General features: G+C 44.7%; 1 protein-coding gene across 50 annotated transcripts in view; it reads right to left on the minus strand.

The window, feature by feature from the left end:
- LOC121289984 (calcium/calmodulin-dependent protein kinase type II subunit beta) overlaps positions 1-13,517 on the minus strand; it is a 256,532-nt gene that overhangs the window by 153,038 nt on the left and 89,977 nt on the right. For all 50 annotated transcript variants that reach the window (XM_041210030.1, XM_041210078.1, XM_041210026.1 and 47 more), the window contains exon 3: positions 7,709-7,768. In XM_041210030.1, coding sequence (XP_041065964.1) covers positions 7,709-7,768 — 60 coding nt within the window. The remainder of the gene's footprint in view (positions 1-7,708; positions 7,769-13,517) is intronic.

A 13,517-nucleotide genomic window follows, 5' to 3' on the forward strand; every position in this document is an offset into this window, starting at 1 on the left:
CATGTGCTTTAATTTTGCCCACTTGCTTCTTATGTGGGGCCTTATCAAAAGCCTTCTTGAAATCCAAATACACCACATCCACTGGTTCTCCCTTATCTATTCTACTTGTTACATCCTCAAAAAACTCAAGCAGATTAGTTAAGCATGATTTCCCTTTCATAAACCCACCCACACTGACTTTGTCTAATCCCATTAATGCTTTCCAAGTATTCTGTTACCACGTCTTTTATAACAGACTCTAGCATTTTCCCCAGCACTGTTGTTAGGCTAACAGGTCTGTAATTCTCTGCTTTTCTCTCCCTTTTTTAAATAGTGGGGTTACATTTGCTAACCTCCAATCTGTAGGAACTGCTCCAGAGTCTAAAGAATTTTGGAAGATGACCAGTAATGCATCCAATATTTCCAGAGCCACTTCCTTTAGTACTCTATGATGTAGATTATCAGGCCCTGGAGATTTTTCAGCCTTTAACCCCATTAATTTCTCCAGTACCATTTTTTTTTTACTAACACTGATTTTCTTCAATCTCTCCTTATCACTGGGCCCTTGGTTCTCTAACGTTTCTGGGAAATTAATTATGTCCTCTTTTGTGAAGACAGAACCAAAATAAGTGTTCAATTCTTCTGCCATTTCCTTGTTCCCCATTATAATTTCCCCTGTTTCTGATGGTAAGGGACTTACATTTGTCTTCACTAATTTTTTTCTCTTCACATATTTATAGAAGCTATTACAATCAGTTTTTATGTTCCTTGCAAGTTTGCTCTCATACTCCATTTTCCCCTTCTTGATGAATCATCTTGTCCACTTTTGCTGAATTCTAAACTGTTCCCAATCCTCAGGCTTGCTGCTTTTTCTGGCAATTTTCTATGTCTCCTCTTTGGATCTAATACCACACCTAAATTCTTTTGAAAGCCATGGTTGAGCCACCTTTCCTGTTTTATTTTTGCGCCAGACAGGAATGAATAATTGTTGTAATTCATGCATACGTTCCCTAAATATTAACCCTTGCCTATCCACCATCAACCTTTTTAGTAAGGTTCCCCAATTCATCACTACCAACTTGCACCTCATACCCTCGCTGTTCCCTTTATTTAGTTTAGGGCCATAGTTTCGGATTCAACTTATTCACACTCCATCTTAATTAACAAGTCTACCATTTTGTGGCCGCTCTTCCCCAAGGGACCCCACACAAGATTATTAATTAATCCTTTCTCATTGCACAATACCCAGTCTAGGATAGCCTGCTTTCGAGTTGGTTCCTCAACAAATTGGACTAAAAAAACATCATGTACATACTCAAGGAAACCTTCCTCCACAGTATTATTGCTAGTTTGGTTTGTCCAATCTACATGTAGATTAAAGTCCCTTAATGCCTTCCCTTACATCTCCAATACTCTTTGAGGGCCTATAGACAACCCCCGCCAATGTTTTCTGCCTGTGTTACTTATCTCCACCCAAACAGATTCCACATCATGGCTTTCCGAGCCAATATACACATTGATTACATTGATTTCCTCATTTACGAACAGTGCTCCCCCACCTCCTTTCCCTATTTGTCTGTCCTTCTTAAATGTCAAATACCCCTGGATGTTCAGTTCCCATCCTTGGTCACCCTACAGCCATGTCTCCGTAATTGCAACTATGTCATAACTGTTTATATCTATTTGCACTGCTAGTTCATCTACCTTATTGAGAATGCTCCGTGTATTAAGGTACAATGCCTTTAGCCTCATCTTTTTAACCTTGTTAGTCATCTTAGCTTTATTTTGCACTATGACCCCATTTGTTTCTCACCTTTGTTTTTTCTGCCTTCCACTTTGGCTTCTTACTTTTCTGTCTTATGTTTCTATCCCCGTTTCTCCCTGCTCAGGTTCCAATCCCCCTGCCATTCTAATTTAAACCCTTCTCGACCACACTAGCAAGCACCCACCACTCACTTTGGTCCCAGTCCTGCCCAGATGCAACCTGTCCTGTTTGTATTGGTCCCACCTTCCCCAGAACCGGTCCCAATATCCCAGGAATCTGAATCCTTCCCCCTACACCATTTCTTCAGCCATTTCTACTGTTGCTAGCACATGGAACAAACCAGAAAGTACATACGTAACACTTGAAATTCAGTACAGAGACTTGAAATTCAGTTGTGGGCAAGTTACTGGAATCTACCATCAGGGACAGTGAATGAGCATTTGGAAAGATCCAAGAGTTGGTGTAGATTTGTGATGTTCAAGTCATATCTGACTAACCTAGTTAATTTTTTGAGGAAGTCATGAATATGGTGGACGAGGGAGTCTCTGGATATTGTGCATAAAGTTGTGCACAAGAGATTATTAGCTGAAATAAAAGTGAATGTCATTAGAGGTAAGCTTGTAAATTTGGTTCTTGATTGGTTGAGAGGCAAAGAGACAAAGTAGGAAGAATGGGAATATACTCTGATCAAGAGGATGTGGCTCGATGTGAGAATGTGATCCTCATCTGTACTTGGGCCTCAACTTTTCACCAAATACATCCATGATTTGGATGAAGGCACTGAGTTGTATATACAAATTTAAAGATGACGCAAAGTGAGGTGGCAAATTGTGATAATTTTTAAATTATCGGTAGATACACAGAAACTATTTTCTGGTGGGGGGATCCAGAACAAGGGGACATAATCTTAAAATTGCAGCATTGAAATCAGGGAGCATCTCGAGATGGAGAACTGAAGTTTAAGCAGTTGTGTTAACCAGTGTAGCCATAAACTGCCACTGGAGAAAACAACAGATGGACTTCTGAAAAGTGACCTGACTTTGGTTGCTGTTATTTTAAGACAGAATTTAATGCGTTTATTTCTAATTGTTTAAGACCACAAGTTAATTAGCAGAGAGAAGAGCATCACAGAAACAAATTAAGGTGTCCACATGCCAATATCACTGCAAGCAATTTCTAACCTCTTCCCTCTGCAGATTATAATTTAGCCCCAGTTCACTACCGCATTCAGAGCTCCTCACAACCCAGAACTCACAACAGTCGTGCTCTGTTTTCAAGCAAGGGACAAGAAAAGTACAAATCAATTGGCATAGTTGACGGTGCACTGTGCTACCTGCCCCTGGCAAGCATTAAGAGAAATGGAATTTATGTCAAGGATGAATTTCGTTCCCAAATAGATTCAGACAGTGGCACAGCCCTGAGATATACTGCATTCATGGAATAGTTTGACTTTTAACTTCAACACAAGGGAGATGCAAACTCTTGAAGAAATGTGCAGCTCACCACACACGGTGATTGTTTTTACAGAGAGTGCTGACCATTAACCAAGTCTTCCATTCACAAAAGAGAAAAATGGAACAGCAAGTAACAGGACATCAGTCTCCTCTTATCCTGGAGAAATTAAAGGCAGAAATACTGTACCTGAAGAAGTTAATACCCAGAAAATTAAAGTCAAGTCCAACTACAGGGATTATTAAACATGAACTGGCTTCTGCAAGTTTTCCTGTGCCCATCTGGCACTGATGTTATACACCCCTTTTCTATGCTTTTTAAACACAGCATGACTGTTGTGAAACATTTGTGGGTGGGGAGGAGTTCTGAATGTGATAGTGAAGCGGAGCAAAATTACAATCTGCAGCAGGAAGAGGTTAGAAAATGCTCTCGGTCATATTGGCAGGTGAACACCTGAATGTATTTCTGCGAACCCTCGCTGCTGATTAACTTGTGTGCTTAAACTATTTGAAGTTGTGAGCAGGCGAGTTAGGTCAATCACCACGGTTCACAGCCAGTCACACTGCCAGGATTGAGCTCTGTCTCAACTGGCTCTACCAACACCAAAAAAGAAGCCATTTCCCTGAGAACCTGGTGCTTGGCTGCTCAAAGAGAAGTTAGTCTACGCTCCCTCTGTGTAGAAGATACAGCAATGTGAGAAACTCCTGAACAAAAGGAATGGAGCAGGCTCTGCAAGAACCACGTTTCCTTGACAACAAGACTTGTTTTTTTTAATCTCTCCTCCTGCCTCTAAGGTGGGAATGCTTTTGTGTACTGCTGTTTGTGTAATTCTGGCTTTATTTTTATTGGTTGCATACCTGTAGCAGAAGCACAGAACGTTTCGGTGATGTCAAGCTGGAGGAGCGTCTCAGTGTGTAAAACAAGCAGGTAAGCTTGAGTAAATGAATAGCAATTTTTTTCAGCAATCCTGTGCAATTGGAAATTATTCTGTGAGGCAGCTTCTCCAGCAGTAAACTATGATCTGTTCAACTAGGGCCTAATTCACAATTTGTGAACAACATGGCCAACCTACAAGTTAAGTCATGGCCTGTTGAACACATTCTCTGCTGCGATTCACCTAGCTACCCTTTTGCCCACAAGTCATCTCAACTCTCCATCAGGGTTGTAATTCAAAGCCAGCTCTGCTAAGTGCAACTTAAGAATGGAGTTTGTTATTTAAACATGCATTGCACATGACTCAAATTCTTCCTGCCAACCCAGGATCTAATCTGCCATGTGCCACTCAGGCATAATCCTAGACTTGAAGACCAAATTCCAGTCCCATGACCTGAACCAGGATCTTAAGCCTTGGCTAAGTGGTAGCACCATTGTCTCCAAGTCAGAAGTTTGAGAGTTCAAACCCCACTCTGGGGACTTCATCACAACATCTGGACTGACATACCAGTGTGGCACTGAGGAAGTGCTGCCATGCTAAAGGTGCCAACCCAAGATCCCATGGCACTATTCAAGTAAGAGAAGAGTTGTTCCCTACTGTCTTAGCCAATATTTATGCCTCAACTAATACCAAGAATAACAGATTATCTTTTTTTCATTGCTGTTTGAAGGGGCTTGCAGTGTGAAAACTCCTACAATACAACAATAACGCCTTGAACTAATTTATAGGCTGTAAAGTGCTTTGTGGTGAGGGGTATGAAAGGCACTATATAAATTCTGGTCTTTGCTTGCTTCTTTGTTCTTATCTCCTCCCCCCCCCCCACCCCACCAACAAACTCTAGACTTGCTCTGCCCGCCCCCGCCTGCAATTTGTTTGCATGTGGATGCTTGGAGATTATTCCTGCTTATGGATTGGCCCCAAGTTGGTTAAATCCTGAGATTCTCACACTTTGTCCATGTGCCATCTCAGTCACAACTTGCCCATTAGTGAGTAGACTCCTGTTTGCTTGGCACTGCAGCCACTCGTAACAAGAGGTTAGCATTCAACCTCCTTCCTTCTATGGTTCGCAAGATAGTTCAAATAAACACAAAGCATTTCTTAGTATCCAGGACAGACTTAAGTGAAATCTAAGATGAGGGATCAGCTCAGCCCAGATCCTTCAGTGGCTTCAAGCTTGAAGTTCTACCTTTTAGCCTTCAGTAGAACTGCTGTAAAGCAAACTCTTTTATGCACCATCTAAGAATACAAGAAATAGGAGGAGTAGACCATACAGCCCATCGAGCCTGCTCTGCCATACAACAGGATAGTTTTTGCCTGAATCAAAAGGTACATATGCCATTGATGAGACTTCTTGACAAATCCATTCCTCAATTCTTTCACATACTATACTATAGCTAATGAATACCTCTACCTTTGTTTATTATTCTATCCCCAAAATAGGTCATGTCTGACGCCATTACTGCCACTTCTCTTATCAGAAGGCAAGCCACGCATACCTCTCACAACACTTCAAAGACGTTCTGTTTAGCTTGGAAGACCTGTTGCTCCAGGGTGCAAACAAATTTGACTATTAACCCTTAACTCCCCAACATGTCCAATATACATTTCTTCAGGGCATTTAACAGCAGACTGACCCTACTGACTCTGCATTCCACCAGAATGCCAATCCAACAATAATTGCCTGGGTTATTGGTCAGTGTTTTTGTAACTAACTTCACCAGTACCAGATGTGTGTCTGATTGATCCATCTTCATGCTCAGGGATAATTCTTCATCCCATGTCTTCCATGGCTTAGCAACTGCTTCAGACTACATATCTACTAACCCCACCTTCACGTAGAATGACAGTCAAACAAATTTACTAATATTTTCACCCTTGGTTTGGAACTCTAAACCATTCTATGAAAACTGACATGAAGGACAAAAAAGAACAACGTTTCTTCAGAATTAGTGTTCCTAAATGTGGCAAACATCCCGTCTGTAACACGTTCAGCTGTCATTGAGCACTGCAGTCCAACCCTCCTGGGCTATCTGGATTGGAGGATTAATCTCCCAAGCACTGCTGTGCACAAGCCTGGTATCCAGAGCCTTACTGCAGTTTATCAGAATTAGCAACCCCAGGCCCTTCACACAGGACAATAAAAAATATCTCTCAAAGTTTGACATCTACGTACACAGGTAGCTATATGATACTATGCTAACAACAGTGATCACAGCAATCAATCTGTACCAATCAACAGACAGACTCAGACATGCCATGAAGTGATTAAAACCTCTAGTGCTGGTTAGTTTTGGGAATTTCAGGTTCAAAGTCACCTGTTCCTCCCAAGTATTGCACCAAATGGGCACGTACAGCATTTTTTTATTTCGTTTCTCATAGGCTGTGAGCCTTGCTGCCCATCCCTAATTGCCCTTGAACTGTGTAACTTGCTGTGCCATTTAGAGTGAACCAAATAGCTGTGGATCTAAGAGTCACATGCAGGACCGACTGGGTAAGGATGGCCATTTGTGAAACATGGGTTTTTTACTACAATCGACGATCACGATTGCTGAGATTAGCTTTAATCCAATGCTGCTGTGGTAGGATTTGAACCCATGTCTCCAGGCCATTAGGCTTGACCTCTGGGTTACTAGGCCAGTAATATTACCACTATGCCACCTTCTCTCCCTAATATTCAGCCCCAGGATTGGGTTCCTCTACAACTGTAAATTAGGTGTTCTCAAATTACTGCTGGAGCAGGTAGGGTATCAGGGCATCACACTTACTGCTAATTCCTTATATATCACTGAGTGACTGTGTTACTTTTGATTATGAGCAGAATCTGACCATTTTACCAGTATTGCTAACAATTATCAGTTCAATTTGACTGAGTTAGCATGAGTTACTGGCTGAATCAAAATCCTGGAAATGCCTTCCTCACAGCACTGTTGGTAGATCGACACCACATGGACTGCAGTGGTTCAAGGAGGCAGCTCATCACCACCTTCTCAAGGGAAACTAGGGATGAGCGGCAAATGTTGGCCTTGACAGCGATGCTCACATATCACAAAAGAGGAAAAACAATCCCAAGTTCCTCCTATCTCTAGTTTTCTGTTTCATCTGCTTGCAGGTGGTCTCCTGGTTCCTCCAACTTCTGAACACCTGTTGGCCAGAAACCACGAGCAAAGGTACTCATCATCAGGGTTCCCAACCCTGTTAAAGCAAACGCAGTTGCATCTTCGGACATCACAAAGGCAAAACCACCAGAAATGTTTCCGGGAGTTGGGAACCTTCAACTTCAACTGGCAAGTGCTCCATTTTTCTCTTCCTTACCAATATGCAGTAGAAAGGCACCTTTTGCAGAGGGCAGTAACAAAGCACAGTCAGACTATGTTTCAGATCCATGCCCTCCTGGGTGAAGTGGAAAATCTCTTCCTCTTTGTTTTTGCATCCTGTTGCTTAAAAGAAAGATTTCTTGACAAGAAACAAACTGAAATGACTGTGCAGAGCCATCTGCCTGAGTTGCAATCACAGGCTTTTCATCAAATCATGAAATAATTCAGTGTGAACAGATTACATGCTCCTGCCTCAATACTCACCGATATTGGAGTGTTTCAACAGCCGACAGATTCGTGCTTCCCTCTCCAACTTCTGGTGATCTGCAAGAGAACAAAGACAATAAGTCAAAAGGGAATGATAGTGCAAGACTCCTTGCAAAGTTGAATGCCTCAGCGGCAATTCAGTAAAGTTGGTTTGATGTCTAAGGTGCAAGAACCAATTGAGAAAACATCCAATTAATTAATCTGCTCAAAGAGATACTAGGATGAAGTAGCAAAGTTTAAAAGAGAAGAAAGACTGCAATCGTAAATAGATAAAACCAAAAGACAAGATACACATATTGGGTTATTCATAATCTTTGGGTTTCGATCTTTTCCTGGCACCAGTTTTGAGTTCTGATGGAGCACTCCGATTCAAAACAGTTAACGAGTCTTCCACTCTTACAATTACTTTGGGCCCGCTATTCTTTCCAGTATTTTCGTTTCCCAAAGTTTTCACACTTAAAAGGTTCAGGTGTTTCCACAACTGAATTGAGAGATTTTTCAGGAAACCTCACACTGCCTCCCCACCTTCCATGCCACCCCCATCCCACTTTCCTCCTGTGATGGGGAAGATTTTCCGACAGGGCTTGTGGACCTGTTCGTGTATTCAACTGTTTGTATGTTTGAGTTCCTTTGTTAGTTCATGTGTTTGTTTGAAGAATGCATGACAAATCTACTTGATTATTAGTTTATGTTTGAGCGTGTCCAATTGTTCAAGTATTTACCCAGAAGTGGTGCTAACAGCAGCCCCCAGGTGTGGTTGCTGATGGTGAATTCAACATGGTGGCCCCTATTTAAGTAAAGGTGTAAATGTGTTAGAAGCAGTTCAGAGAAGGTTTACTAAGCTAATACCAGGAACAGAAAAGGTTGGACAGGTTAGACTTGTATCCACTGGAGTTTAGAAAAGTAAAAGGCGACTTGATTGAAACCTTGAAGTTCTTGAAGGTTTTGACAGGATGGATGTGGAGAGGATGTTTCCTCTTTTGGGAGAATCTAGAACTAGGGGTCACTGTTTAAAAATAAGGGGTTGCTCATTAAAGACGGAGATGAGAAATTTTTTTCTCTCAGAGGATTGAGTGTCTTTGGAACTCTCTTCCTCAATAGACAGTGGAGGCAAAGTCTTTAAATATTTTTAAACCAGAGAGGTAGATAGGTTCTTGATTAACAAGGAGGTGTTCCTCAGTTGAGGTTGGCCAGGCTGCAATGGCGCTGCAGGTGAAGAGTGGACGAATCAACGTTGCTCTGCTGTTTCAGGAGAAGATGGCCCACAGCAATACTGAAAGGTCATGGGTCAGTGGAGCCTCCTAATCCTTTCCCGATGCAAGCCAGATGCCCTGGATCTTGAGAGCTAGCACGCACTCTGTACAACTGGGCTTGGAGAGGCGGGGTTGCCAGACGAAGCTGAGTGCAGTGCACAGGGGTCAGACTTTCAGCTTGTGCAGCCATTCTAGTGTAGTCTCTTCATTGATGGAAGCATCAACCCTGGAGTCCCCAATGACCAGTGGAAGATGAGGGCACCATGTGATGCACATCTCCATGGTCTCACCAGGGTGCCTGGCATGCACAGTGACAGTGTAATGACATTAACCAATGATATTTCCTTGTTCTCCCTTTTAGGTTCACCAGCAGGCGTGCGCTCCGCGGACCCCAAAGGGCCACCCCTGACACTGGGGGGTCACCGAGCTTCTGTTACAACAGCGTCACACTCGCTCTCTAAAGCAGGCGCCAGTGCAGATACCAGCATGTCAGTGGGCATTAGATCAGCAGCTAGTGTCTCGGTGCACACTGGTGAGGGCACTCCATACTTGCTTGAGGTGCAGGTGCAGGCAGAGAGTGCCCAGGGTGCCGGCAGTTGGAGGAATGCTGGAGACCAGGATGATGCTCAGTGGAAGATGATGAGCCGCCTCTGGAGTCGTCCAATAAGCAACAGATGCTAGACGTCCAGCGAGATTTATGAGAGGATCTGGCGAGAGTATGAGTGCCATGGTCTCAGTGATGGACAAGTCCATGCGAAGCATAAGCACTGCGTTGACCCTAATGACGGAGGAACAGAAACGGGGTTCCTGGTGCTGCTCTCAGACCTGCAGCCCTCACACAGGCACTGACCTCAGGTGGTCAGTGTCGGTGTGGGAGATGGATGAGGCACCCAGTATTCCATTTAGCTGCCCGTCCATCAATGGTGAGCAGGGAGGTCCAGAGCGACCTCATGTTGGCACACGAGCTGCCTGTCGTCTCTGAGAGATCTCCTCAGGGCGCTCTGGATGACGGCAGCAGCTCTTCCGCCCCTTCGCCAGTGATTGTGGCATCTAATGAGGCTGCGATGACTGGGGAGATGCCAGCCATGGCACTGGCTGCTCCCTCCCAGGTGGGGCCAGCACAGACTCCAGTGGCCAGAGGGTGACCGCCAAGATCATCAAGGCCAACAAGACACCAGAGTCAGCACCTGCCTCCAATGCCAGTGCCAGCTAGGGGGCAGCACCAAGACCCAGCACTCGCAAGCGTAAGTTAAATGCATCATGAGCACAATAGGGACAGGTCACAGGTGATTTTATGTTAATTTATGTTGACTTTATGTATACTGGTCTGGGGTTGAATACCAGGAACGTTTACGTAAATATTACTGAACTGTCAGAAAGCAATAAATTGTGTTTTTGTCATCATGGCCTGAGTATGCTTCACCTTTTTATTTCATTGGTGTGGGGAACACCAGTATGTAATGCTGGATGTAGGTGGCTCTGAACTTCATTGTACAGGCACTGAGTGTTCTTTGTGTTCAAATGATAAGGTCCTTTCAGAGCTGTGGGATGGAGATGGCAGCTCTGGCATGCATTTGAAGCTAGCCTAGCTGAAGAAGCGTTGAATCAAGGTGTCCCTGCAGATTACTGAGGTTTGGCTCCAGGCCCTCACCATGGTCACCTTCGGACTCACGACTGGACACATCATCTGTGGCCCGTGCAGCTGCTTCAACATCCTCTTCCTCCACTGGGAACCCCATTGCCAGAGCCAGATTGCAGAGAGCACAGCACACAACCACTATCAGCGACCCCACTCTGGGGAGTATTGTAGTGCTCCCCTGAACAGTCCAGGCATCGGAAGCGCATCTTGAGAAGACCTATGGTCCTCTCTATCACCACTCTTGTGGAGGCATGACTCGTAATGTAGCGCTTCTCTGCCTCTGTTTTTGGGTGGCAGAGAGGTGTCATGAGCCACCTCTTCAAAGGATAAGCCCTGGTCACCCAGCAGCCATTCATCCAGTTGAGCTGAAGAGCCTCGGCACCTGGGTACCTTGCACAGACTTGCACAATCTGCATCCTGTGGTCACATACTATCTGCACATTCATAGAGTGGAATCCCTTCCTGTTGGCGAAGGCACCCGGCTGACCCACTGGCACCTTGAAGGCCACATGTGTGCAATCGATGGCTCGCTCAGCCTAGCTGGCCTCGATTGCACACATGTGGCCTTCAAGGTGCCATGGGTCAGCCGGGTGCCTTCGCCAACAGGAAGGGATTCCACTCTATGAATGTGCAGATAGTATGTGACCACAGGATGCAGATTGGGACACTCCACACAGGCCCCCACTGAGCCCCGGAAAGAGCCAGAGGCATAGAAGTTGAGGGCCACTGTGACCTTCAGAGCCACTGGCATGGGATGTCCACCCACAGAGTCGGAGCTGATCTCAGGCCTAATCATCTGGTAAATGGAGGTCACAGTCTCCCTTAAAAGGTGCAGCCTCCTTTGGCATTATACCTTGGACATATCGAGGTAGCTGCTTCGCTGCCTGTAAACCCTGGCAACAGGAGAGTAGAATCTTCTGTGGCCCCTTCCGCTTTGGACTTCATGCTGGCCCTGTGCCCTTTGTGCCTGCGCCTCCCCTCCCACAGGTCGCCCCCCTGGAGGCTGCATTGGGACACCTGCCCTCCTCTCCCTTCTGCCCCTTTCTTCCTGCTCAAGAGGAGGAGGTGCCTCCAGTGGAGACCACAATCCCCTATACCAGGGTAATGGAACACTGTCTGATATCAGGAAAGGTCTACATGGCCAAAATCCTCTGGGGCCTTGCAGACACCAATGAGTCCTGAAATGAAGCCTGGAAATGCTAAGAATAAAGCCGCGAACAGAATGAGACTACAAAGTCCCATGGCAATGCTGCTGACCCCTTTTATCTCACCCGTGGATGACGTTTTTTAAAGTGTTGGCTGGCCGCCTGCCCATTTTGCCCATGTGACGAGCGCGAAATAGCATGGGCAAGGAAAAATCGCCATCAATTGGACTGTTAAGCACCTTAAGTTGCATCTTAATTAATGGCAGGTAGGCTCTGGCACCCGCCCGCCCAACCAAAATATCACACGAGTGCGCAATGACATCAGGATGCTCACCCGACGTCATAGCATGCAATTTTACGCCCAATTGGTCGGGCACATGCCCGCCCAATAGACATAAAATTCTGCCCCAGAGCATAAAACACACAAAATCTTGACGTCTCCAGCAAAGAAAAGCACCTTATTGTGCCAACCTCAAAGACTAACTTTTTGCAAAGTTGGCATTCTAACATACGCATTTCGAAAATAAACATAAAACAATGCGGCATAATTCAGTATCCCTTCTCTTAACAGTTCAGGACAAAGGCATTTAAAAAGTCTACGAGTAAACCAAGTAAAATCTCCACTCAATTGTAAAGGCACCTGATTGAAAATGAAGAGGATTACATAAGATACTCGGATCAAATGGACTTGCGGCATCAAGTGAACATGAACAACAGAGACTTTCGGGCTAATTCTCAGGGCTGAGTCAAGTGAAGGATGACATGTGCAATCCCTTTCGTGTGTGATAACCCACAGGTCAGTAGCAAACCTGAGACCAAGGATGGTAAAGCCATGTAGCAAGCAGGTGGCAGCATTGGGCCTTTGGATTGGCAACACTATGGAGCACCAACGCAATCCCACAACATGAAAAGAAACTGACTTTCATATAGCACTTTCCGCACTCTTAAGGCATCCCAAGCACTTCCCTGGTCAAACACAGCAACCAATTTGCACACAGTCTCGAGGTGAATGATCTCTTCATCTGTTTTTGGTAATGTTGGTTGAGGGATAAATATTAGACAGGTCATCTAGAGAACTCTGCTTTTGTTTGAATAGGCATTCAGGACAGTTGCACCCATTTTCTCCTTTGAATGTGTTGGCAAGGCCTTGGTTTAAAGCATCAATTGAAATATGACCATGTCAGCAATGCCTCAACACTGAACAGTCAACCTTAGACTATGTGATGAAATCCTGGGGGCTTTGAAACCACCACCTTATGACTCAGGGGTCAGAGTGCTAAAACCACAGCCAAATTGACATTGGAGTGATGAGGGGCTTTTGAAAACTTCCAAAATGTGCCAGGTATCAGTGGAAACCAAGTGCTTTCCTCGAGGGAGAAACCATCAAGAATGGTTATACGGCAGTTGGCAGGGAGAGTGGATAGGATGAAAGGGAATAGGAAGTGAGTAGATGGTTGAGAATTCCATGAGGATTTCAGTACAGGATTTGAGGATCACCTCTTTAGGTCAATACTGTGAGATTGCTCCAGAGGCAGGTTTCATTTGAGATGTTAAATCAAGACTCTGCTTGCCTGCTCAGGTGAGCAGGAGTAGATTCGGTAGGATATTAAAGTGGCTTGGGTAAAGAGTAGGAAAGAGATTAGACAAGGTGGCTTATTAAAAGGCATTGGCACTGAAGAGACTGGGATGAAAGCAACACCAGCATTCAGTGAATGGGCTGAAGAGCCAGTTCTGTGCTGGGTCATGATAAACATGAGTCACCTCAGAAT

Source organism: Carcharodon carcharias, chromosome 17, assembly GCF_017639515.1.
Source record: "Carcharodon carcharias isolate sCarCar2 chromosome 17, sCarCar2.pri, whole genome shotgun sequence".
In the NCBI taxonomy this organism is placed as follows: domain Eukaryota; kingdom Metazoa; phylum Chordata; class Chondrichthyes; order Lamniformes; family Lamnidae; genus Carcharodon; species Carcharodon carcharias.